The sequence below is a fragment of the Thamnophis elegans genome, chromosome 7, assembly GCF_009769535.1.
Source record: "Thamnophis elegans isolate rThaEle1 chromosome 7, rThaEle1.pri, whole genome shotgun sequence".
Lineage (NCBI taxonomy): Eukaryota > Metazoa > Chordata > Lepidosauria > Squamata > Colubridae > Thamnophis > Thamnophis elegans.
In genome coordinates this window covers 18,572,261-18,599,733 of record NC_045547.1, presented here as the reverse complement: position 1 = coordinate 18,599,733, position 27,473 = coordinate 18,572,261, and the positions used below count along the sequence as shown (strand labels likewise).

General features: G+C 38.5%; 2 protein-coding genes across 2 annotated transcripts; one reads left to right on the top strand and one right to left on the bottom strand.

Annotated features, from left to right (window-relative positions):
• Positions 1-403: 403 nt before the first annotated feature.
• AMN1 (antagonist of mitotic exit network 1 homolog) lies at positions 404-15,189 on the top strand. The gene is made up of 7 exons (XM_032221724.1): positions 404-1,008; positions 5,053-5,185; positions 6,597-6,741; positions 7,947-8,164; positions 11,492-11,548; positions 12,706-12,817; positions 14,641-15,189. Exons 1-7 carry the CDS (start codon positions 959-961, stop codon positions 14,712-14,714), a joined length of 789 nt encoding a protein of 262 aa, XP_032077615.1. The 5' UTR covers positions 404-958; the 3' UTR covers positions 14,715-15,189.
• Positions 14,753-26,191, bottom strand: ETFBKMT (electron transfer flavoprotein subunit beta lysine methyltransferase). Its single transcript, XM_032221723.1, has 4 exons — positions 26,106-26,191; positions 19,305-19,807; positions 17,848-17,978; positions 14,753-16,830 (listed from the first exon to the last, which is right to left on the bottom strand). The coding sequence occupies exons 2-4, from the start codon at positions 19,622-19,624 to the stop codon at positions 16,487-16,489; spliced, it is 795 nt and encodes a 264-aa protein (XP_032077614.1). The 5' UTR covers positions 19,625-19,807; positions 26,106-26,191; the 3' UTR covers positions 14,753-16,486.
• Positions 26,192-27,473: the final 1,282 nt, after the last annotated feature.

Genomic DNA, 27,473 nt, shown 5'->3' with positions numbered 1-27,473 from the left:
AAGGGTGGTTAAATGAAGACCCAGATTGTTGGGGGCAATATGCTGACTCTGTAAATCGCTTAGAGGGTCGTAAAGCACTATGAAGCAATATATAAGTCTAAGTGTTATTTTTATAAATGAGCCAAAAGGGAAGGTTGCTTCAATTGCCTGAAGATGAAAACCTACCATAAACCTATCATAAAAGCCATAAAAAGCTCTGTCTACATATCTTGTATTCCTCCTTCTGCACAGTATTTCAATGAAATTTAACTCACAGCTATGATTATGGGCTCCCATTCACTAAGAGTCTGGGGAATTTTCCCCAACAAAGACAATTTGGCTGCCACATTCTGTAGCAGTTTCATCTTCTAGACTAGGGGTGTCCAAACTTGGGAACTTTAAGACTTGTGGACTTCAACTCCCAGAATTCCCCAGCCACTTGGAGTCCACAAGTCTTAAAGTTCCCAAGTTTGGACCAAGCACACAGAGAACTTTGGGTCTCTTACCTGCTTAGGAGAACAGAACCTAAACAATTGCTTGTCCAAATATTATACTTTCTGTTAGTCCCCTCTCCAAACCCACTTTAAAACAAGCCTGTGTACACATACACGAGTTGCGACATAATCCGACGCCTTTGGGTTGCCGGGACGACGAAAACTGAAAGCAGCCCTCCCCCTCTCCAACCCACCGGGGAATCTCAGAGATCGTTCGATCGAGGCCGAATCCTTAGAATCCTTGAGGGAGTCTCGCGGCGCTCGAAAACACTACATTACCCAAAGTGCTTTGCTGTCACCCAGCGACGCTCTGGGAATGCCAAGCCGGGCTGCCTGGCGGGTGAGCTCCGCGGCCCTTGGAAGGGCTGCGTGGGGATGAGGGCGCCCATATTCTGAGGGAATGAAGGAGCGACGGTTTCTGAGCCGGGCGGGGCTGCACCGGCCTGGCCTGTGAGGGAAAGGAGGCGAGCGACCCAGGCTCCGCGATGAGCTGTCGCTACGGAGGCGGAGGGATGGTTTGCTCGCTCCTGGATCTGTAAGTGGCCGATCCTCTCAGAGCCTCCCGTCACCGAGGAGATTTCTCTCCCGAGCCCCGAACTCCCCTTCCTTCCTTCTTTCATCCAGCCTCCTTCCGTCTCTCCCCTGCGGTTTATTTCTTCGATGTCCGGCTAAATAACGGGAGCAACGCCCGCGGCCCCTCAGGAATCTTTTAATATTAATATTAATATTTACTTTATTCATTAAACATGAAGCTCAGCCAATTGAACATTCAGAAATGCATCACAAATACCAGTGACTGGTGCTAATGGTTGATACGGGTTGCTGCCAGCGTCCTAGGTATCAACCAAGTACCTTCTTAAAATATAAGATGTTCCGAAGAGCGCAGTCTTTTGCAGTTCCGCTGGTGTTATTGCAGGAAGCTGCAGTTTTTGAATGTATCTTGTACAATTCTTGGAAATGGTGCCAAGTGCCCCGATGACAGTGGATATCACTGTTACATGCTTCATCCATAGCCGTGTAGTTTCGATGGCCAGGTAGCGATATTTCGTTATTTTTTCTAGTTTTTTTTTTCTTAGACTCTGGCATCTCCAGGAACAGCGATATCAATAAACTGTACACTTCGGCCCTCTACAACTGTGATATCTGGTGTGTTATTGTTGTTGTTGTTGTTATCATTATCATCATCAGGAATCTTAATATTTATTATTATTATCATCATCGTCATCATCATCAGGAATCTTAATATTTATCATCATCATCATCATCAGGACTCTTAATATTTATTATTATTATTGTCGTCATCATCATCAGGAATCTTAATATTTATTATCATTGTCATCATCAGGAATATTATTATTATTATTATTATTATTATTATTATTATTATATACTTTATTCATTAAACATGAAACTCAGTCAACTGAACATTCAAAAATGTATCACAAATACCATTGATTGGTGTTAATGGTTGATACGGGTTGCTGCCAGCTAGGTTTTATTATTATTGTTGTTGTTATTATTATTATTATTATCATCATCACCACCACCACCACCATCATCATTATTATTTTAAACACAAATAATACAAACAGTACATATACATCTAAATACAAATAAAGAAAGACAAAAGAAAAAGAAAAAAAACAGATATTACAGTGTACACACCCCACAAAGACTCTCCCCCCTTACATTTCTTAGATATACAATATATTCCAATTGTGCCTTATACCCTCCAAAACAACAAATATTCTTGCGTAGGTTCATTCCCTTTGCCTTCCACCAAAACTCCTTTTATAAAATCGCCCCATATTTCATTATAATTATTTAGTTTAATCATGCGTTTTTAAGTTTTAATTTCTGTTGTTAATTTATCATTTGTTGCCATACTCCAAATTTCATTATACCACTCATTTCTTTGAATATTATTTCATCCCCAATATTTAGCCATCACTAATCTAGCTGCCATTATCGAATTTACAATCAATTCCTTTTTTATTTCATTTATATCCTGTTTTTCCACCAGCAACAATAATGCAATCCTGACATATCTAGATTTACATTCAACAGTGCTCTTAATATTTTAGGGGAGCTCTGGTAGTTTCTCCCGATGTGCCTTTTCTATGAGGGAAAATGGAGGAGGTGGAAAGAAAGTTGGGTCACCTAGAAAGCCAAGAAAGTTAACTCAGTTGACTTGAGTTGAAGCAATGATTAAAAACCAAAACCAAAAAAGTGTTCGCGTTCAGAATAAAAGAAAGGCCAAGGCTCTTTCATAAAAGTGGCAAAATCTGATGCCAAAGTAAGGTGGCAGGCTGAACCAAAGTAGGCCTCAAGCCTGAACCAAACTAGGGCTCTATGACATTAAGCTTGAACTTCTCAAGATATAAACTGTATATGGGATGATGGGTTTTGTTTTCTTTTTTTGTGTGTGGGTTTTTTTTTCTTTTTTTTTTCTTTTCCCTCTGCCTTTTTCTATTGTTATGTGATTATGTTCTCTATGTAACAAAAATAAAAAAAAATTCCTATTAAAAAAAAGATATAAACTGTATAGCTTGCTCTTAGGATGTAGTGTGGTTAGACATGAGTTATAGTATCAGCAGATAGGATGTCTACATCCAAAATATGCTGAAACAAGGAATCTATTTTAGCCCATCCGCCTGCTTATCTGTTAACTTGTTTATTAGACATATATTGTTACTTCCCCAAAATACCAGATGTGCTTGTCCGTTGGCTGACCCATGTACCATGACATCCTGTAGACATAATATTTCTGTAACTCAAGGGCAAATCCTGAGATAAGGTAGTCTGATAGACCTAATTATGGCCAAAGTTATATAGTTAATATTCAATATCAAATATTCTGATCAAAGTCGAGATTTTGCATCATTAGTAGAAAACAGTTGCTGAAGTGTCAGTAAGTATTTTTATGCATCTGGGAACAAGCAAACCCAGACAGGGAGTTTCCTGTTATTCTGCAAGATGTTTCTTGTTTTGCTTCTCTAAGCCTCCCTATATGTCACACATGATCTATAATGTGCTGACCATGGATATATTTTTGGAATAGTAACTGTTAGCCATCTGGCATAGACATTTTTGGTTCCTCTTATTACCTTATATGCTTAGATACTGCCTCTACAGATGTTTACGTAATTTGCACTATAAATGTATGTCTTTAAGAACCTTTCGGGGTTCAAACGTTTGTGCTTGTTTGGCATGTTTGAACCTGCGCATTCAATAAACTTTTCCTATATTGCATCGCTTGGCTTGATTGTCTCTTAATTCTACTACAGAGAGGTGTTTCCAAAACTAACAGATGGCTTATGGCTAGATAGGGTGAGCGCGTCATCATCACTATATAAGGAAGTCCCTGAATCCCACTCGGGGTTCAGGCCATTTACTCTTTGCTTTGAACCTGTGCAAATAAATTTTTCCTTCTCTAAAGTGCTGGCTTGTGTCTCGTCACTTTCTACAACAAAAGCGAAGGTTTTAATTCAATTCCTCTTCTGGCTGTGGCCCTAGCACAGAGTTTGTATTCCAACAAGTATTTCTGAGAAGCAGGATGAAGAGTGATGGATTAATTTAAATCCCCAGGATTGGATTAACTGCATCCTAGGATTTGGGGAGGGTGTCAAAATCTGCAAGATGCATCCAGGTAGCATCATTTTTGTACATACCTGTGTCCTCCATGTCAGAGATTTCCTCCCTCTCCACCATCAAATTTTCTCTTAGGAAAACTGGGATACTCAAAAGAGTTTGCCAAACATTATTATTTTTGCAAAAGCCTAAAAAAAATTGTCAGATGGGGGAACTTTCTTTTTAAAAGAAAAAGGGAACTTCCTTTTTAAAAGGAAGATCTGGGAAACCACAGATTAGCTGGTCTAACATCAAAAGCTGAAAAAGTCTGGAGTTATCATTAAGCAATTGAGACATAAGAGTCTTGAGAATAATTTAATTATCAAGTTATCATGGGTTTATCTTGCACAAGTAACTTATCTCATATTTAAGTAAAATAAGTAACCACTACTGGTACACTCAGAGTTCTCACTAAACCAATGAGAAATAAATATACTCCATATGACTACCTATAAGAGATTGAAACTGATAGCTTTGATTTAGATCACACATCATAAACCATACTTGGCCTAATCATAGATTTTTGAATGAATTGCTATTCATTTGGTTCACACATGTTTCTTTCTGGTTTATTGCAAAATATAAAACTAATCTCACCTGTCACTGAGAAATCTCTAATACATGTGTGAATATCTTCAAAAGTCTTCAGAGCAGAGTTAGCAATTATGTAATTTATCTCACTATAATCCAATCAGCACCCATGCAAAGCATGTTTGTGACTAGAACATGTTTAAAATTATTTTATTTCATTTGTTCACATTCCTGTTTGTGACTACTATACTTTGTGCATGTCTATAATGAAGTACTCTAATAGTTTTTTAATGCTTGTTTTTATACTTATAAAAAAAGCCATGTGTATTCCTGAGTAAGACAGTATGATTTTATATCTAATACTGCAGCCATTACAAAATATTATCAACAAATAACTGTTTTACTTTTTCCTCCTCAGATGCCTTAATTGTTTAAGAAAAAACATATCCAAATATGGTGCAGATATTAAGTCTTTGCCTCCCAACATAAAAGATAAGCTGATTAAATCATTGAGTATTGAAGGATCGATAACAGATACAAATATTAGCATGGTAAGATTCCATTTAGATCATGGTCTTTGCTACTTTTTCAGCATTGTGACTTACAATGGAGGGTTCATTTGTAAAGTGATATGCAGAAGATGCTAAACATGAGTGATAAATTGTGGCTCTCTTGAAGGGTTTGAATTGCTATTAATCTTACCCTTGGCCATACTTTCGGGTGAAGAAGTAGATGTTATTGCTTGATATAAATGGAGTTGTTATACAGCATAATTCTTGCTGGATGAAGGGACATATTAGAAAAGAGACAGTATATTAAAGAACAATAAATGTGATGAGAAAAAGCTCAAAAGAAATATTTAGGTGGCGATAGGTGAGGCAAATAGTTCCAAATTATTCTGTTTACAGGATGTCACATACTCCAGAATGCTTAAACTGGAAGCAGTGCACTATTTTATGCCAAAATAGGTTGACATCTAATTGTTTAGCAATAGCATTCTAGACTGTATGAAAGGTATGCGTGTAACCAATGACAAATGAATCTTAGAAACTATATATGTATGCTGAGTTTTGTTGCCTCAGCATGAAGACCCTTTCAGAAGATTGTGTCTTCTACTGCAATGCTTGAGCAGTAAACTTCTTTGTTCTGCCAATGAAACAGAGTATGAAGACTGATACTTCTTCCACCCTGGGGATGATGAGAGTTGCAGTTCGGAAGCGTTTAAAATATGTGCTTGTATATTTTTAGTTTAGTATGCTGTGTGAATCTAGCTACTATAGATGATTTGTAAATAATTTATAGCTTAGCATATTATGGGAATCTAGTAAATTGGGGATTATCTCTTGTTAAAACATGGACTAGAACAGTATATAAAACTAGTTACATTTTTAAAAGTAAGTTGAATGACTTTTTTACTTTCAGTGAGTGTTAAACTGTTAATGAATAGTTTTGATTAAAAAGCTAAGGTTTCAGCATCCTCCCATAGCATACTTTCTATTTCATCATCTTCAATAATTAAGGCCAATGGCTGGGATGGGTTTCACATAGTGCACTAATATTAAGCCCTGATTTGCTAAACCCCAAATGGCTGCATTGTATTAAAACCAAAGCCACAAAAATCATGTTGCAACATAGCATTATATGTGACCCCTGTGAATGAGTTGTCTCAGGCCAGATATATACCTTCTTTGAAGAGTAGTTATCTAGAATTTATTAAATATAAGTAATGACAGATAGGGCACGAAGTCCTAATTCCTAGAGAGTTTGCCTGCAGTGAGTTCCAAAAGCCAAAGTGGGAGGCACAAATATAGTTAAGTCATGGTTCAAAAGTCTAAACACGGGTCATCAGGCAGTCTAGGTTCTAAGGAATAAAATATCCATTGATAACAGGCTTAAGACACCCATTTTGTTTTCCTTTATTTTTTAAAAGTAAAATCTAATTGAAATACTTTCCATTTTTAGGTTCTTCACCCTGCAGTGGAGGCACTGGATCTTCGAGACTGTGACATTTCAGACTATGCCTTGCAACAGCTTTGTAACTGCAGGCATCTTAAAAAGATAAATGTAAATGTTTGGAAAAACAACAGGCTGACCATAACTTCTGAAGGTACACTTTCTGCACAATGGTTATTTAAAAAGCACCGGGAGATACAAGTGATGGCTGTTTGGTTTTTTTTTGTTATGTTCTATTTTAATTTATATGCCTTACAGATTGTTTTAATTAAGTAATCTAAGGAGCAAAGATAGGAACAGAATTTTTTTAAATAGAAGTTAGGAGATCCCATTATGAGTGCTAGATCATTTATGAGTGCTAGGCACAGTGTATACTGACCTATATTTTAATACAACTTAATTATGTACTTGGAAAGCATAGCCTACATTTTTCCAATAAATGTCTGTACTGATAATAATGTACACATAAATATATCAAAACCTATTAGTATTTAAATCAGACTATCCATTCAGGAAATCTGAAACTAAAATTATAATAAACTAAGTAAGACTTATCAGTGAGAATGGCAGCATATACATTTAATAAATAGATAACCAATCAGTACAATTTATTTAAAATATGTTTGTAATCACCTTAATACTCAGTCACAAAAATCAACAATGATTTGATGACAAAGACAGAGATTTCAAGTTGTTAATTTCTTAATAGTCTAAAGATTAATACCATAAGCATGCATTCTCAACCACACTATCACCCAAATCCTAAAAGAAACATTGTGATGTTGCTCTGGCATTTTGTGATATCACACACAAGAATGTAAGGGGCTAAATCTTCATTAGAATTATGTTTGTCCTTCTATTACAATATCAAGGTATGTTGGGAAAAACCTGGTTATAAACATAGCTGCACTTAATAACAATTGAACAAACAGCACAACACAAAAAGTCTCACTTTAGAATTCAGAGGTTTATTAGAATTTAGAGCATAATAAACATAAAGTACTTACATTAATTACATTGCAATGAAAGTCAATCAGACAAAGTCAATCAGCATATTTTCAATATACACAGCATAATTTCCACATACTCAGGGGCACAAGTCCATCACACAGGCACCATTGACTTTTCATGTTAATCAGTGTTCTGTGTGCTGGGTCCACGACCTCCAATAAGTTCACAGATACAACTATTCCTTGATTATAATATATGATACAATATGTTAAAGCAAGTTTTAATATTCCTTAAGTATTGCAGGTAATTTCATTAAGTCAAAACTCAATGAAATCAAACTTTTATATTTAAATGGATTGTAACAGAATTCTATCTACAAGAGAATAACCTGCCTTCCATTTCCAACAGGAGTTGCAGCACTGGCCTTATCATGCCCCTATCTGCGGGAAGCCTCTTTTAAGAGATGCAGCAACGTAACAGACAGTGGAATCCTTGCTCTTGCCCTCAACTGCCCCCTTTTACAAATAGTCAACATAGGTGGATGCTTCAACATCACAGACACATCTTTACAAGCCCTTGGACAGAACTGTAGATCCCTGCACAGTGTTGATTTCTCATCAACCCAAGTAAGAGTGAAAAGCATTATTACAATAGCATTTTAATATATTTTTATTTATATATATTTATATTTATATAAAATATAATATATTTTAAATATATTTTAAATAAATATACTTAAAATATTTATATATTTTTCTTAACATATGTAAGTATTTAGTAAGCAGTGTATTGTCTGAGTCATTTTACATATACATAATTCTAGTAACAATAATATTCTTTACTTGTATATAATAGTATCCTTCCAGTTTCTAATTTCTACCTTTATTGTCTAACCATTGATAAAGCAAATCCCAAGTTAAAAAGTATTCTGTATCTTCTTTATCCTTTATCTTCAATGTTAACCTATCAATTTCCGCAAAGTCTAATATTTTTTTGATTATATTTTCATCTGTAGGAGTTTTCTCATTTTTCCAGTATTTTGCAAATACAATTCTCGCTGCTGTCAAAACATGCAACATTAAATATACATTCGGTTTCTCATAATTTTCTGGTAGTATACCCAGCAAAAATATTTCTGGCTTTAAATCTATGTTGTTTTATCTTTTTCTGTATTGTATTTTCATTCAGAATTTTTTTGCTTTTGAACATGTTCACCACATATGATAGTACGAACCTGGTATCTGGTTGCATTTCCAACATTTGGCGGACATATCTTTAAACAACTTTGCTAGCCTTGCTTTGGTATCAGAACTGGGATTCTAAAATCAAGAGAGATCAAATGGCTGTCTTAATAATTGTAGATACTAGACCAGTGATGGCGAACCTTTTTGACTCATGTGCCAAAAGTGGGGGGAGTACATAGGGGACCTGTGCGGGTGTGCCACACCCATAATGCTATGTGCACGACCACAGCGCGCATAGGCGAATGGCCAGCGCTTTCCCACATTTTTGGCGTGCTTTTTTCGCCCTTCCCAGGCTCCATAGGCTTTATAGGAGCCTAGGGAGGGCAAAAACAGCCTCCCCCTCCGGAGGCCCTTCGGAGCACGAAAAACCGGCCCTACGGGCAAACCGAAAGTTCCGGTTTGCTTGTACTGTCATTTTTTTGCCCTCCAGAACCTTCAGGGAAGCCTCCTGGAGGCCCCTGAAGGCTCCGGAGGGCTAAAACCAACCCTAGGAGCAAACCGGAAGTCTGTTTCTGAACTTACAGTGTGCCCGTAGGGCCAGTTTTTCGCATTCCGGAGGTTTCAGGAAGTTCCGAAAAATGACATCAAAAGAAGGCCAAAGTTAGCTGGCCAGCCTTGCGTGCCTTGACAAATGGCTCCGCGTGCCACTTGTGGCACACATGCCATAGATTCGCCATCATGGTACTAGACTTTGTTCGGTTTTGGTAGGCATTAGATTCTGGGTTCTCAATGTGATGCCCAAGAAAAGGAATGTGCTCCATTGTCATTTCAATTAAAGTCTGTGGAGGTTTAATGATAGGTATAATGCTAAGTGTGCTTTAAATATGAGTAAAATTATGAAAGTTAAAAAGCAGGCAGCTAGCACTGTGACCCTGGAAAAGAGACAAAACATAACAGAAACTCGATGGTTGTCTTTATGTTGTGTGAAAGGAGGCGTTATATAGGCACAATACATTTCACTGTATATGGTAATGCTAATATCTAAGGTAGGAAGATTTGGTTCCTACAGGGAAAATGCAGGGATATTGTAATAAGGTCATCCCCTAAGTACTATCAGAGATAGTTTAATGGTAGAGGTCATAATATGATTTGTTTTATTTTCTTTATTGTTTCTATGTAACAAACCAAAGAGGTATAACATGCAATCTTGTTCAATGTTCTGCATTGTTCCTTAGTAATATTTCAATTGTTTCCAAACACTTTGGTTTCTTATTGAAGTGAGCAGTTTTCCATACAATGAGACTCCCTGTCTAATATGACTGCCATTTAAAGCAGCACATTGTTAAAAATCTCTTGAAAGTAGATGTGTCCTTTTGAAGTTAAAGTAGATATGCTCATTGGACCTGCAAATCATCCAACTAGTTTTGATGTTGCATGCAAGTATCTGCACTCCAAGACAGTAAGCAGAATGCAGGATAAAACTCACATTTGATTTTTGGATTCATACCTTAAGTTAATTAAAATTAATTATTCAATTAATATATTGAAGCTAATGTAAAAGGTCCCCATGTATTTAATAAGTGCCGTCTGGCAAAACTGGATGGAGACCATCCTGCCAGTCCCATCTGGGTTGCCAAAAAGTGTCCCAGCTCAATACTAGGTCATGTTGCTCAGTATGTCCTTTACCCAAATTGAATGTATTGAGGTGGGGATTGTAAAATAAGCTTCATTCTGCAGAAGAAAGTACACAGGAAGATCTGTCTCAAAGCCTAAGACCCCCCTCTCCCCCCAAAACCAACTGGTGGGGTTTTTGTAGCATTTTATCACAAGCTGCAGCGTGCTTAATGTCACAGGATCACAAATTGTTTTCCTGTTCTTTTACAGTAATGTCTTTACCTTATTAGTGTAAATGAAGCAAACATCTGCCCTGCTTGAAGATAGGTTAACCACAAAATTGCTATAACCGTCAATTCAGTAGTACCATAGCATAGCTTCCACCAGTGTACTTCTTGTTTAACAATATACTTCTTTTTTCAGCGATATGTTTTTAATTATAATATGTGCAAAGGTTTGCTGTTTATCCCTTATGCCTTGTCCCTTAATGCACTGGGGATTACACTTTAGCAAGCTAAAACTGAAACTAAATGTTTATTGATATTTGAGTCTTCCCTTCCACATTTACCTCTTTCAGTCTCTTTTCATATGGCTTTCTAATTCTGTATTCATCTTTATTCTCTGTTGCTGAACTTTTGGTGCTCAAAAGTGGACAAAGTGCCTCATTTGTGATCTAACCAAAACAGAGTAATGTGGATTAATAATTTCACATGATTTGAAAAATAAAAATCTGTTGATTCAGCCTAAAATTGCACACATCTGCTTTACAGTCACATCATCATTCTATTCATTTTCTGTTTGCTATCAACCACAATTCCAAGATTTGTTTCTACAAGAGTTATTAAGGCAGGTATCCCTCATCTCATACCTATGCACTCTATCTTTGTAATCTGCTTCAGACTTGTTTAAATTTCAGGGTTTTTTTCCCCAAGCTTTTACTTACTGGTTTAGATGATAAAAGCTTTGACTTTCCTTTCTAATTAAAAAACCATTATTCTGGCCTTGTCATTTACTGTACTTCTGTTTTTAATGCAAGTTATTTTGAAAACACATATAAATAAAAAACAATGGATTGTAGATAGATTTCCATTATTGGAAGAGAAGAAATAATATTTTGGCTTCTATTTGATAAAAGATCCTTTTTTTCCCATTTAGGTCACTGATGATGGTGTAATAGCACTTGTTAGTGGAATGTGTTCAAAAAATTTAAAGGTAACATTTGGATAAGTTTAATTAAAGTTGCTATTAGCAAGTTACATATGTGGGGGTGGGGGTGGAGAAAATTGTAACACAAAGATAATTTTCATCAACATTCAATGGTACTTTTTAAAATGACAGCTGTTAGGCGAACTCCAGAGAGAAGTGTGTCAAAATTAATGTAACTCATATCACCTTTCATACATATTGCTTATATATTATATAAAATAAAATCTTGTTATGTAAAATCTTAAAATGAGTATTATCGGCTACTAAACATGGTATGTTGTTTTTCACTAGTACTATTGGGCAGTAAATATATCTTAAAGTTGTTTTCCATTTTTTGTTTCTGGTTGCATATTATTCACATATAATTTCCTGTGTGCCCAGGAATGCATAAGCAAGAACAGATTTAGGAAGGCGGAGCCAAAAAACTTGGCTGATATAAGTTTAAAATACATGAAGACTGTAATATACTTTTCAGCCCCTTCAGTTTCTGTTCTTCATTCTGTTACCTCATTTTCTCCACCTTTCCTGAATTGGATATTGTGACTTGTGGGATAAGGTGTCCGAAAGAGAATAACACTCCTTTGGGATAGTGGAGAACAATTCATAAAGTTGCATGAGCTGGTCTATGAGATCTCTTTTGAAATACAAATGCACTACTGCAAGAGACTAAACCATAGATAGAAACAAATCCCTACTAAAGCAATCAAAGCTGTTTGTAAAATCAGTTTTCCCAGGCTTCCAAAATTCAGTCAGCCCAAAGGTATATCTCATCACTACTTTCTGAATCTAAAATTAAGGTACAGATGAGATTTTTCTCGTAACTCATATGCTGCTTTCTTCATGTCATGATATACTTAATATATTACTGAAATACAGAAAAAAGGATACCTATATCACCTTTGTTTTTATTTTTGTTTTGGAAATAATGAACAGAGATATTATTAGGAAGAAACTGGTAAATTTCAATGTACTCTTGCATATGAGATTCAAATTACTCCAGAGTAATTTATTAGGAATACCCATGGCTTTATGAAATTATTTGAGGCATTAGTCTCTTCTGTAATTTCTCTTCTTAATACCCTTATTGTTTCAACATTTTGCAAAGCAGAGATTTTATTGAATGAGTGATAACTACTAATGGCATTATTCTTTATCCTTAATAGGAGATCCACATGGAACATTGTGTTAATTTGACGGATATAGCTGTGGAAGCTGTTCTCACATATTGCCCTATGATATATATTCTGTTGTTTCACGGATGCCCACTCGTAACAGGTGACTTGAAATCTTGACTAGAGTAGATTTTCCTAGATGGTCACTGAAAACCACATCAAGTGGCATCAAAATTGCATGCATTATGATCATTAGCTGCAGGATATCATCATGTGCATGACATAACTTGGCTTTGAAAGAAAACATTTCTAACTTCTTTAAACAATATATTTAAAAATGGAAGTCAGTAAAGCAGGGCGAAGCATTAAATGCAAAATATCCTTAGTATTTTAGAACTATTATTACGCTATCTAAAAGCCAGAGTGAGGTTAAAACAAGAGCCCTATGATTATAAAACTAGTTTCCAAGAATAGAAAATCCCTAGTTAATCTCTTTAAATATTTAAAGATATTAACAGACTCATACTTAAAGATATTAACAAAGTAAGATTTGCTTAGCTTTCAAAGGAAAATTTCCAAAAAGCAACCCACCTTAGAAGGAATAAGGGAAAGTTGAAAAAGACATCACACAAGCCAAGACTTATAGTGTCTTTTGCATACTCTAATTATAATTTGGTGGTATGTTTAAATATCGCCATGAAGAGTATTTTCTAGAGATATTGGTGCTAATTCATTGGTAGGAGATGTAATTATTAGATTTATTTATTTTACTTTGATTTATAACTTACCTTTGTACAGTAGCTCAAAGCAATGTACATACTGCTCCTTCCTCCTAATTTTCCCCACAACAATCCTGTGAGGGAGGTTGGGCTGAGAGCACACAAATGATCCACTCCCACTCTGAGCTGCCACGGCTAAGGGTGGAACTAGAATCTGAGATAGCCATTAAGTACTATATCATACTGATTCTATTATTTTATTATCAGATATTTATCTTTAGTTATCTTACTACTGGCTATTATTGCAGTTTTAACATTCAAACTCATATCTTCTCAGTAAGAAATAAGATTGGTCTCCTTTTCCAATAGTTGTTTCTTTGATTTCCATGGATGAGGATGTAATTATTAGCATTTATATAGTGAAAGGACCTACTGTAGAAATTACTTTAAGAATGTAATAATAGGGACAGATTATTTCGTGAAACAAAAATGTGTCTTTAAAAACTGCTTTGTGAGGTTCCCCATGTCAGGAATGATCTGTTAGTTTTTTTCAACATGGCTGGCTGGGGAATTCTAGGAGTTGAAGTCCATCCATCTTCAAGTGGCCAAGGTTGAAAAACATTGATCTAAGCTGTGATTTCTAAAGGTTTGAACAACACAACTAGGAATTACATCTTGATTTTACATTCACATATGAAAACTATTTTAAAGAGTTGATGGTCTGAGTTCAGGAAAAGATGGCATAGAATTTACTGTCCACTCCTGCTTCAAAGTTTGTGCATTCTCTATTATCCTTTCACCATTGTAACACTTTGGCCTTTTTTCACATCTTCTAGAACAGGAGTGTCAAACTCACCACATCATATTGCTGTCACGTGATGTTTTGTGACATTTTTCGCATTCGTTGAGCTGGGGTGGGCGTGGTCTGCACATCAGGCCCGCTGGCCGCCAGTTTGACACCCCTGTTCTAGAACTATTCATTGAAAATTAAACCTTGTTTTCATTCTTTGAATTCCTGCTCTGGGGAACTCCTGCCATTAAGAAAGTCATAACTTGCTTATAACATATGGGGGTGAACACTTTGTAAAAGCCAGCAAAATATCTAGTAAATATAAATATTGAAGTGGATTTTGGTTATTTACACACTGGTCTTGTAGGAAAATAGCTTGAAGCCCATTCCTTCCCATTACTATTTGTTTAATCTTGTTCCCTGTCATAAACATTTCCTTAACTTTAAAAACAAAAACTAAATATACTTTATTTACAGATCGCTCCCGAGAAGCACTGGAGCAGCTGGTTGGACCCAAAAAATTCAAGCAGGTTTCATGGACTGTTTATTGATTTTTGTTTGAAATCACAAGGCATTACTTCTTTAATTCCCCCCCCCCCCCGCACAAAAGGACCATTTCTGAGAGTCTTCTGATTAATCTGTACATTTGCTGTTGATACTGTAGTCTCAAGTTGGAGAAGAGCAAACATGCTACTCATGTTTCTTTTTCTCCAAGTTAGTGTTCTGCAGTTATCAATGTTCTGCAGTGTTTTGTGTTCATGGAAGTTCGTGAAGAGGGCTTTAGGGCACTGCTTCTTTTAAAAAAAATAACCATGACACTTTTACCAATAAAGGACCAACAGTAAATAAGGAAATGCAAAAAGCAGAGAGAACACCAGTAAGCTAATGGAGCAAATGTCATGGAAGCATCTTCTTGTGCTGCCTGTTCTGCTGTCATTTAGGTGGAGACCAGTTCTATTTCTAGTTGTCCCTTGTAACAGGAGCCATGATTTGTTTGTATCTGAATAAAACCTCCTTCAAGTTGTACAGTGCATGAATTTCATTTAATTCTCTTAATAACCAGTCATAGAATGTGTTTGTAGAACTCAACATTGTTATTTTCAAGGCAAAAAGCTCATGTGGGCTTTTGCTGATACTGGAGAATGGGATGCCATATATTCCATTCTAATTAAGGAGTTTTTATTTATTTGGTTTGTAACCCCTTCCTTCTTCTCAACTACCTATTAAAGGCAACATAGTAACATTCACTGTAGATTTATTTTTGAAAGCTTTTGCCAAAATAAATATGTTAGTGTGTAAGCTGATGCAAGACTCTTAATTATTTTTGCTACAGAAAACTAACATGAATACTTTTGGGAAATTATCCCACTAAGACATTATCATTGTCTTTATAAGAAAAATATTGACCAGCATGAGTTTTGACATTCTCTAGATAGATATAGTAATGTTCTACTCTTTCCTTTCATTATGCATTACTACTAATTGTTGTTGAATAGGGATTTTGACATTCTTCCTAATCAAATAATGTAGCACAACTTTTAAGATGTCCCACCCAGCACTCTTTAGGACAGTACATGGAGTAAAGTGAGACGAAACACAGAAAATACAAAGCTTGATCAAACCTATGTGAATAGTTGCGTTGAAGCAGAAAGCAGCCTTTGTGAACATATTCACAAGAACACAGAAGTAGTTGCTTCTGTATGACAATAATTAGCTTAATAGAAGTCAAGCCAGAAAGATCCACTCATTTGCAAACATGAGTAATAATAAAGTCATGCCAGAATGGATAAAACGATATTCCATTTCAGACCAGGATGTTACATCAAATATGTGCTAGAGTGGCTGACCAGACATGATAGATAAGAAACAACAATCGAAGATCAAACATTTATCCTCATAAATGTATCCCGGTAGATGCCTGTTATAGAATAGTATGAAAAGACGACAATGTTCTGGAAATCAAAATACAGCAAACTGTCCCAAGGTTCCCCCCCCTTCCTAGATGGATCATCCACCGACTACCCAGTACCAACAACTGAATTTAGAAGTTTCATTAGATATAAAACTGCTGTTGATAGGCCACCCTCTACCAATAAAATTTATTGTAATTCGCATAAGCAGTACTGTGTATATTTTTTAAACAATGCATTCTCAACCACAAAGTTTTTTGTACTGTCCTCTCTAATATGGCTGCAAATAAAGTGTTTTAAAACTATTGGAATATACATAGTGATAGAGGCTAAAATCTCAGTGTATGAGAACTGGAATTCAAGAGATTCAAAGTAACGTCAACTGATTTAATATTTCCAAGACCTCTGAAAAATTAAGGCTGATAATTCCAGATAATAGTTTTGGTTGAACCGTTGTATTCTTCCGGTGATGATTGAGGGAGAGCGTATTCACTAACTTTGTGCAACTTTCTCTGAATTCTGTTGGTCACAAAATAGGGTCTGCCAGGATCCCCGATCAGCAATCCAGTCTTGTCATCCTGGATGCACTTCTTCAACCATTCAGAGAGGCTGTCTGCAAGTTCTTCATTGTAAAACATGTCCCCTAAGACAATAAGGTCCCACTTGCCTATATCTGTACCAATCAGGTTCTCTGTTAAAACAGGGATGGGGTCTATGTTGTTCAGCTCACAGTTAAGCACCATGGCAGCAGCTGCAACTGGAATACCAAGAAAATAACAAGGGCAACGTCAACATTATTTCTCTCAAAATCCAAGATTAACAAATAACTTTGTACAATTAAAACACTGGGTAATGTTTTTTTCTTTTTCAATTGCTGTAGAAAAGGGTGCAGGAAAGAGCTGACAATTGTGACTTGAAATTTTGACATAATCTTGTAAAATGTAAATTTTAGGTTACATTTCCTGGAGAAAATCTGATGCAAGGTAAGGTTTTGTTTTCTAGTTAAAAAAAATGCTTATTACTTGCCTTCCCACTTCATTAGGTCAAACACATCCTCCTACATATACTTTTGCCATCTCTGATTATTAGTTAAGTTTTTAAATGAAAGACCAGTTAAGTTTTAGTTAAGTTTTTAAATAAGACCAACTGATAGGTTTCCTATGAAGAACACCATAGTACCATTGCCTCAAGTACCTGCAGATGGGAGAATAAGGTAATTGAAAGCCATTCTTCATATCAGTGTTTTTAAACGTGGTAACTAACGTGTGGACTTCAATTCCCAGAATTCCCAAGCCAGCTAGGAGTTGAAGTCCACACCCCTTAAAAGCTGCCAAAGTTGGAAAACACTGCTTTGTATAAAACACATGTTCCAGAACCTGCCAAGTATAGACAAACCTGCATTTCTAGTACTCTATCATGGGAGAGTAAAAAAATAAACATTTGCTGAAGGAGATGAGGAGCTGTTTTCTTATTTTAAAGGCACTTACGATGTGTAAAATTAAACCATGTGACCTATTAACTTTTAGCTTGGTCTGAGATATGAATTCTATCATAACTCGGCATTGTCTCTTTTTTCTTTTTACCCACTTCCCATTATGATTAGAATTCTATTATGTGTGAGCTTGTTGAACAAATCATAGTTTAAGAAACCCGAGTTACCATTATGTGTAAAATCTATGTAGATTTCAAAACTTGGATTTCAAAACATGCTTGACACTGTTAGGTTTATCGTAGTGAACTTAGCTTGTCCTACTTTTGGTAGAAAATAGCTTACCAGGATCGATATCATTTGCAACAACTTGTGATGCTCCACTTAGTGTAGCTGCAATAGCTGTTGCTCCACAACCACTTCCTAGATCCAGAACTTTCTTCTTCTGGACCACTTTTGGATTATCAAGAAGGTATCTGAAAATGAAGAATAGTAAAAAATAAATTGTAAAGTCTATTACAGTAATCAGCTCATTTCAAAATGCCTTAACTCAATTTGATCTGAAGTTTACATCTATCAGCAAAATGCTAAAAACTTTATCTTTTAATATCAAAAGTGCTTCATCATCAACTAGGTTGAAATTGTATGAGAATAACCAAGAGAAATTACAGTTGTTACAAATTATTATTTTTACAAAACACACGTCAAGCTGAACTTCAAGAGTGAGCTTCTGCAACAAAAATCATATCCATTGGATATCATGGAAAATTCAGGAGCTTGATTAATCCTAAGGATCATGAAGGCCACCTCTGGAATTCATAAGTGGAAGGATGTCTTAGTATATAATAGAGTAAAGGTTCCCTTCACACATATGTGCTAGTTGTTCCTGACTCTAGAGGGCGGTGCTCATCTCTGTTACAAAGCTGAAGAGGCAGCGCTGTCCGAAGACGTCTCCGTGGTGATGTGGCTGCCATGACTAAATGCTAGGTTGGCAGAAGCTGGGACAAGTAACGGGAGCTCACTCCGTTATACGGCACTAGGGATTCGAACTGTTAAACTTGCCAACCTTTCTGATCAACAAGTTCAGCATCTTAACCACTGAGCCACCACGTCCCACCTTAATATATAGTGCATTAAGCCATATTTATTTTAATTATGATTTAATAAATAAATGATTTGCTTTCATGAATTGTGCTACCTCAGAAACTATGAGACACAAAAGCTAGGCTTACAGCCAATAAAAGCTTGAGCTGTATCAACACAACTAATAAACATAACAGGAAACAGGATGCTTCAATGGTGGAGGTTTTCAAGCCAAGGTTGGACAGCAATTTCACTGAGATGGTCTCAGTATCTCTATCCTGGACAGGAGGTCCAAGGTCACCTCTTCCAAACTCATGATTCTCTGAGATAATCAATCAACTGTGGTGCTTTACCTACAATGATCACCAGGGGCAGTGTTAACTGGCTTCAGCTTGTAAAGCCTAAATAGGACAAAACCGGTCACATACTGCCATCTGGTGGTCAATATAAGTAAAAGCCAAGCACAGGGGGTAGAATACATATGTAAAAATAGAGAAATTGTTAAAAAAAATCCTTTAAAAGGAGTTGTGGTATGGCATGATGTTTGTAATCCATATCTCTATGATATAAGAGCTTAAGATGAGGGAAGTAGATCATATATACTTAAAGGTGCCAAGGTTGGAGACCCCTTTTCCGTATGCTATTATAGCATCATTCAGTCTGCTTCCTATTAAATTGATTGCACAGCAGGTAACTCTCAGCCTTCTGGTGTTCTATACCTGGATAATCCTTGGCCTCCTGGCCAGTACATTGCCCAGTAGGGCTCCCCGTAGGGCCACAAGGCAGCTTTGTCATGCCAAAACCTGCAATTAGGGGTCAGAAGACGTAATCTTATCTCCGGGGTCAGGTTCCCAGTGTCAATGATTTCGGTATTCTCCTCTAGAAACATTCTCAGCTTGGGGTCTACATGAAGTCTTCCGAATGTTCTTCCCCGGTAGCACCTCCAAGACAAACAGCCTCTCTGTCTCTGCTTCAAGTCTTTTCTAAAGCTGGCCCTACCACAAAAGTGCAGCAATCTTCTCCAGCCGAGGAAAACCATGTGTCTTTCTCCCCCGCCTCTAGGCCAATGTCTTCCCAGCTTCAATATAGATCTTTAAAAAGATTTGCCTGGAGCATGTCAAGATTCTCTAATGTCAGCTTGGGAATGAGGAGATCTCATAATACTGGCTTTTCAGAAAGAATGGGCAATGTTCCTGGAAACAGAAGAACAGATTTTTGGTTCCTGAAAAGAAAAGAACAGATGTTTACTATGCAGATTGTTAATGTTAATGTTTAATAAATTTATATGCCGCCCAATCCCGAAGGATTCCGGGCGGCTTACATAAAAAACAATTTAAAAGAATACTAAAAAAGTTTAAAAAGTAGAAGACAAAACAAGTTAAAAAGACACAACATGCACTCAACCTTAGTGGGGGTGGACTTCATTCAAGAGGTCAACAGCCCCAGGCCTGCCGGAAAAGCCAGGTCTTAATAGCCTTGCGGAAGGCCGCGAGAGTGGGGAGGGTCCGGATCTCTGGGGATAGATCGTTCCATAGGGCCGGGGCAGCTACAGAGAAGGCCCTCCCCCAAGGAGCCACCAAACGACATTGTCTAGTTGATGGCACCTGGAGAAGGTCCATCCTGTGAGATCTTATCAGACGCTGGGAGGTATGCGGCAGAAGACGGTCCCGTAGATATCCAGGTCCTAAGCCACGTAGGGCTTTAAAGATTTGTCATAGGTTAATTACTTAAATGAGAACTAAGGCAGGCTGTGCTTTTGTATATATTTTGTATTATTCTTTTATTTAACAATCTCTCTCTGAATTGTTTTATGAATAGGGATGGAGGCTTTTGTTAAGGCCACTAAGGTAAAGGTAAAGGTTCCCCTCGCACATACTTGCTAGTCGTTCCTGACTCTAGGGGGCGGTGCTCATCTCCGTTTCAAAGCCAAAGAGCCAGCCCTGTCCAAAGACGTCTCCGTGGTCATGTGGCTGGCATGACTAAAGGCCGAAAGCGCACGGAACGCTGTTACCTAAAGGTGATCCCTATTTTTCTACTTGCATTTTTACATGATTCCGAACTGCGAGGTTGGCAGAAGCTGGGACAAGCAACAGGAGCTCACTCCGTTACGTGGCGCTAGGGATTCGAACCACCGAACTGCCGACCTTCCTGATTGACAAGCTCAGCGTCTTAGCCACTGAGCCACCACATCCCTTTAAGCCCACTAGTACACTCTGTTTAGTCTTCTCTAAGTGGCAGAATATTTTTGAACTTTGAATCTCTTACTCGCAAAACCCATCTTCCATCACTCACTTCGTTATGAATAGCGTAAATTAAATTTTGATCTCACTTTTTCCTGATTATTACAGATACAAACGTTTGCCTAGTTTTCCAACCAACAGGTTCTCTTTTCATTATAAACCCATTACAGATAATTATGTCTTTGCATGTTTATTACAAATGCTTTATTTGTGACCAAATCAAGAATTGGGGGGGGGGGGGTGGGATGGTAGTTCAAAAGGCATATGAAAATCTTGTTGAAAAGAAGCATGGAAAAAATAAATGTTGTCAAATAAAAATTGTGCATTTCCAGAATAGAAAAAAAAAAGCTTTTTAAAAAAGACAGCCCATACAATTCATTTTTTAGTTCTTTACCTCCACCTCCTCCCTTAGGGCTTTCTTATTTTAGAACATTAAAATCTCCTTCCAAACAAGCTTGATGCTTAACAACTACATGGACATATCCATGTTCACTTCCTGTATTGCTGCCTCTTGGCAGCAATACAGAATTCTAAGATTCTCCCCCCCCCCCAATATCCTAGTTTAATTTATAACGCTGAGATTTCCTGGTGAATTCCAGTCCAAGAACTGGAAGAGATCAACTAGATGTAGTGATGCTGGTTTTACTGCGAGAGGAGAAATTATATGTATCTCTTTCCTTTCCTTTAGATGCATTCCTGTGTAATTAATTAAATATCCACTTTTACAGCTAACATATCCAAATATACCTTCCTTCTCCTATTTCCCCCAAAACAACAACCCTGTGAGGTAATTTGGGCTTGAGAGAGTGTCAAAGTCACCCAGGTGACTTTCATGGCTAAGGAGGAACTTGAACTCACAGTCTCTGTCTTTTTAGCCTGGTGCCTTAACAACTAGACCAGTGATGGTGAACTTTTTCGGCATTGAGTGACCAAACCGCAACATGTGCACGCATATGCATGCACTGGAATACCAGAAATCCGAAGACCAGGCGGCTGGCATGTGCATGGCGCACCGGCCAAGTGGTTTTTGGGTTTCCGGCGCTCTGGCATGTGCAAAAACCAGCTGGCCAGTATGTGCATGCGCATGCTGGAAACCAGAAGAACAGTTGGCAATGGCACATGTGCCAAGAGAGAGGTGCCTGCGTGCCACCTCTGGCACGCATGCCATAAGTTGGCCATCACAGCACTAAACCAAACTGGCTGGTAATGATTGAAAATGTAGTACAGAATTGAGCAAGTATTTATTTCAGACATGAAAGACTTAAACTCTTTCTGTTCTAGTCTATGAAACAAGGTATAGAATGGGGTGACCTTTCTCATCTTCAATACACAAAATTAAAAAAAAAAATCCTTAACCTTGGGTGGTCTTATCTTTGGCAAGAGGAGATAAAGCCCTCCAAGGACAACATCAGATAAACTTATCCTCCTTTCCTTTGGCAAAAACCAGGAGAGACAAAAGTTATGTGTGATCCAGATGTGATTCATTATGGAGTCTACACCTCCAAGTGGTGAAAGATCATTACACATATAATTGGAAATATGAGAGGGTCTGTTCCCCAACATATCTTTGGAGTTTTCTGACTGGCAGAAAGGACATAAAGTTTTTTTTTTTTTTTTAAATCTATTCATTACTGCACTGTTTCTCAACCTTGGCAACTTGAAGCAGTGTGGACTTCAATTCCCAGAATTCCCCAGACAGCAAGAAGAGAATGACTAGCAGCAAAGTGGCTGGACTCGAGTACAGTGGCACCATTGGGAAACTTCAAAGGCCATATTATGAATAAGTCTTCCTGGAGAAAAACTATCTACCGTATTTTTGGAGTATAAGGCGCACCGGAGGATAAGAGGCAAATTAAAAAAAAAAAGTTTTTGCACTCTGCAAACCTCCCCAAAACAGCCTGTTTTTCACAAAAATGGACCCGTTCCCCCCCGCAAAAAAGGGCATGAATAGCTCTTAGGAGGCTTGTAGAGTGCTCCTGGGGTGGTGGGGGCCTCATAAATGAGCAAAAAAGGGCACATTTCCCCCCAAAACGGGCCTGTTTTTTTGCAAAAAAAGGGGAGGGCATGGATAGCCTTTAGGAAGCTTATAGAGTGCTTCTGGGGGCTGGGGGGGCAAAATTGAGCAAAAAATGGCCCATTTTTTGCTCATTTCTGCTCTGCTTAGCACCCAGGAGCTCTCCGAAAGCCTCCTAAAGGCTTTGCACGGCCATTTTGGTGAAGAGGGCGGGGTTTCGGGAGGCCAAAAATGCTGTATTCAGTATATAAGACACACCCAGATTTTCAGCCTCTTTTTTGGGGGAAAAAGGTGCGTCTTACACTCTCAAAAATACGGTATGTCAGAGGTGCCAAACTGGCGGCCTGCAGGCCGGATACATCACATGCTGGTCACGCCCACACCTCAGTTTAGTGAAGGGAGGGAAAGTCACGATATGTCATATGACGATGTGATGATGCAAGTTTGACACCCCCAATCTATGTGGTTGCTAGGAGTCAAAAATGATGTTGTTTCCTGAGAACAACTGATGGGGATTTGCAAAAGCAGAGGGATCTTTCCGAGGCCTATGCAAAGGTCACTCCCAACAGTAACCTGTTTCCCGGAAAATAAGACCTCCCCGGATAATAAGCCCAATTGGGCTATTGAGCGCATGCACTATAATAAGCCCTCCCCCAAAAATATTAAAACACAGCAGCAGCCACAAGGTGACCACACTCACCGCCTCCTGCACCTCAAATAATAAGCCAAATGCTTACTTTGGGGGTCAAAAGAAAACAAGGCCCTGTCTTATTTTCAGGGAAACACGGTATAGTTAGTCCTCAACTTACGACCACAATTGAGCCCAAAATTTATGTTGTTAAGTGAAAATGTTGTTAAGTGAATTTATCCCATTTTATAACTTTTCCTGCTGCATTTGTTGAGTGGATCATTGCTGTTGTTAAATTAGTAACATGGTGGTTAAGTGAATGGGTTCTCCATTGATTCAGCTTGTGAGAAGGTCGCAAAATGAGATCACATGACCCTAGGACACTGTAACCGTCATAAATATGAGTCAGTTGTCCAGCACCTGAATGTAAATCACATGACCATGGGGATGCTGCAAGAAGGGTCATCAGTGTGAAAAATGGTAAGAAGTCACTATTTTCAGTGCCGTCGAATGGTTACCAAATGAATTGTTGTAAATCAAGGACTATCTGTACAGTCCACCTAAAGCCCACCTTAAGCCAGCTCCTCTCAGATCATCTTATGACCTTATCAAGGCTTATTAATATTGCTTACTTTGCATTTGCAATGTCTAGCAATCATCAGCACATTTGCCCCTAATTTCCAGTAACAAGTAGCACAGCAACCCCCCTCCCCTCCAAAAGTTCCTCTTTTCACACAGCATAGCATTACTTTTACATATTCAGCGAAAATATTTATATTTTAGCACAATCGTTGAGTTCAGAATGTATTTTAAGCAGAGATTTGAGAGTCACAATAGCCCTGGAGATACTATCTAATTTGGGTAATGAAACATCTGCAAGAAAACAAGCAAGGACCCCTCATATCAACCCTCAGCTACAAATATTTTCCTTTATTAGTACCCCGGATTTCCTGTTCACGCCTTGTCTACATTTGGGGTCCTGTCCAGGGGTGGGTTTCTCGCCCTGTTCCAACCAGTTCGGTTGGAAGGGGGCTGGTGGCGTCCTTGTGCACGCGCGCAGTCCATGCATGCGTACTAGCATCTGTGCGATGCTCCAGCTGCTCCTGGAGGATCGCGCAGCCGCTGTATGCGTCCTGCACATGCGTGGAAGCGCAGAACTCGTCAAAACCAGGTAAGGAGCGCGGGCGGGCGGGTGGGCCCTTCGCCGTTCCCGTAAGTTACTTACTTCCGGGTTCGCCGACCAACCGGTTCGCGGGGACCGCCACGAACCGGTTGAAATCCACTCCTGGTCCTGTCTCAGCAAGTGTTTGCTAGGGATTTAGCTAGCAAAATTGTTTTTATTCCTCTCTATGCAAGAACTATTAGCTAACTTCAATTTGAATTTGAATTTGAATTTAATAAAATTTATATGCCGCCCAATCCCGTAGGACTCCGGGCGGCTTACAAATACAATGCTGCGATGGTTGTATTCACATAAAGGCCAAGGAAGCCAACGTTAGGAGAGGGTCCTAGAATACAGAGATTTCTAACCTTTCCTCCACATCTCCAATCAATAAGCATTTCTCATAGTAATGGATGTACAAGCACACAAAGCCAGACTAATCTTCTACATTCATGGCTTCCATTCCAGAATGCAACAGACACAACCATCATCAGAAGGAAGCAAGGCTAAATTATACATCGTACCCAGCTGTAAATATGAATTAGCTTCTTTCAAGCTTCTATAAGACTTGAAATTTTGGGCAATCTGGAATGGCGGCGCCTGCGGTATGATCTAAGCACAGTGTGCAAAATTGTCTGCCTTACCTGTCAATGAGTTCTTCAGCCTCAACCTCAATAATACACTGGCAAACAATCTATACAAACTCAAAGTAAACCGCTCCAAACTTGATTGCAGAAAATATGACTTCAGCAACCGTGGTCAATGCCTGGAATGCTCTACCTGACCCTGTTGTTACAGCCTCAAACCTCCATAACGTTAACCTTAAACTGTCTACCGTGGACCTCACCCCATTCCTAAGAGGTCCATAAAAGGGGCATGCATAAGTGCCCACCGTCCCTGTCCTACTATCCCCATCTATTTGTATTCATTTCTTTTGTTTATATCCATGTTTATATTTATACCTGCTTTCTTGTACATGTTTGACAAACTAATAAATACAAATACAAATACTTGTTCCTTTGGGTTGAAACAGCTGTCCAGGAGGAGGACAAAACAGGAGATTAATTCAAACGCCGTTTTTCTGTATTCCCTTACAAAATGCTGAAGTTTGTTTATAGACCATCCTGTGCATTAAATTCACATGCAAAATGCAAAGCGTCAGTAACATTATTAGGCAAATAATTTCTAATCCCTCCCTAGTCAACCTCCAGGTTTTGTTTTTTCTCTTGTCCAAAGGGGGAAAAATATTTGACTAAAAAACATTTCTTTGAAAAAAAATATGGTGAATTTGCAGACTAAGAAAAAAAAATAAGCCTGGAGCGACAGTGAGTACAAATTCTTGCTTTATGCTTCCTTTATGCCTATGATTTGGGGAAAAGGGGAGAGGGAGGTTATACTAATAATGCGACACACACACACACCAACAATCCCATTTCTTGTTAATTCGGAGTTATAAAATATGAAGGTAAAATGGACCTGGCTCGATTGTGAGATTGGTTAAACGCCGCAGGTATCAGAAAAAGATCCCGGCTCTTCCCTCGTTTTGTGATTCAGATCTGTGTTTCTCGCCCCGCCCCCCAGGACGCGCGGACTTCAACTCCCAGAATTCCCCAGCCAGCATGTTCGTTAGTTTGGCTGGCTAGGGAACGCTGGAAGTTGAAGTCCACGTTTCTGGAAACGTGCGGGTGACGAAGAAAACCGGGAGGCCGGTTCTCCATTGAAGGAGAGCCGCCTTCCGCGGACATGCCGACCAAGCGATCGGAGTCTCCTGCCACTGCAATCCCGGCGGCGCCTTGCTTTTCCAAAGGCCTCAGGTTCAATTGGGAACCGGAAGGGTTAGGTGTGTGTTCCTGCCTATTATTTCAGAGGTCTTTCAAACTTGGCAACTTTAAGACTTGTGGACTTCAACTCCCAGAATTCTCCAGCCAGCTATGCTGGCTGGAGAATTCTGGGAGTTGAAGTCCACAAGTCTTAAAGTTGTCCATTTGGGGACACCTGTATTAGCTATTCTTAGTCCCTTGGTCTAGATTCGACCCACCTATTTCTTCTAAGCAGTGCCCCACTCCCCCTGCGTGGGTTCCCTGCATAGGATTGGGATTATAAATCTGTAGAGATTCCCAGTGAGAAAAAGAGCATTTTTTAAAAAAGATTTATACATTGCAAAGCCCCAAAACTACACCATCATGTTTGCTAAGATGCAAAGATCCAGAGGGCAATTTCTAAGGGTGGGAGGGTGTGCCCTACAGACAGTCCTCGATTTATAACCTTTAGCAACTATTGGAAGTTACAACAGCACTGAAATCATCGCCTGCCCTCCAGTCAGAGCCGAGGAAGCTTCTTTTGGATGAGAAGCCAAACGTCTTCTTTTGGGAGCTTCATCACTGGAGGCTTCCAAGGAAAGACTGGACTGCCATTTGTCGTGGACGGTGTAGAGTCTCCCGCTTGAGTGGGAGGGTTGGACTAGATGACCTACAAGGTCCTTTCCAACTCTGTTAATCTAGCTATTAATACTGTCCCAAAGGACAAAGGTGCTTTTTCAGGAGGCAACTGGACTTTCTTGTTTTTTTTTCCGTTTTGAAGACGTTTCGCTTCTCATCCAAGAAGCTTCTTTAGCTCTAATTCCCCACTATCCTGTCAGAGCTGAAGAAGCTCTGTTGAAGATAAACTTCAATCACAGAAACCTATAAAGATCCATCCACTCATTCAACCATTTGGTCAGATGCCCCAGAACCACAAACCCTGGTGGTTCTGCTTCATCAATAAACAGAATCTTTCTTTTCAATCAACCTTCATGTTATTATTTCCTGTGTCTTCCTCCCAGCTTGGAACTGAACCAGATGGATT

Bases quoted from the DNA above. Each gene is read 5' to 3' on its own strand.
- AMN1 (XM_032221724.1), top strand. From the start codon at position 959: ATGAGCTGTCGCTACGGAGGCGGAGGGATGGTTTGCTCGCTCCTGGAT. The intron at 6,742-7,946 runs GTACACTTTCTG...CATTTCCAACAG, and splicing joins GCTGACCATAACTTCTGAAG to GAGTTGCAGCACTGGCCTTA. The intron at 12,818-14,640 runs GTGACTTGAAAT...CTTTATTTACAG, and splicing joins CGGATGCCCACTCGTAACAG to ATCGCTCCCGAGAAGCACTG.
- ETFBKMT (XM_032221723.1), bottom strand. From the start codon at position 19,624: ATGGTTTTCCTCGGCTGGAGAAGATTGCTGCACTTTTGTGGTAGGGCC. The intron at 17,979-19,304 runs GTATAGAACACC...CTTCATTTTCAG, and splicing joins GGAGGCCAAGGATTATCCAG to ATACCTTCTTGATAATCCAA. The intron at 16,831-17,847 runs GTAAGCTATTTT...TTGGTATTCCAG, and splicing joins TGCAAATGATATCGATCCTG to TTGCAGCTGCTGCCATGGTG.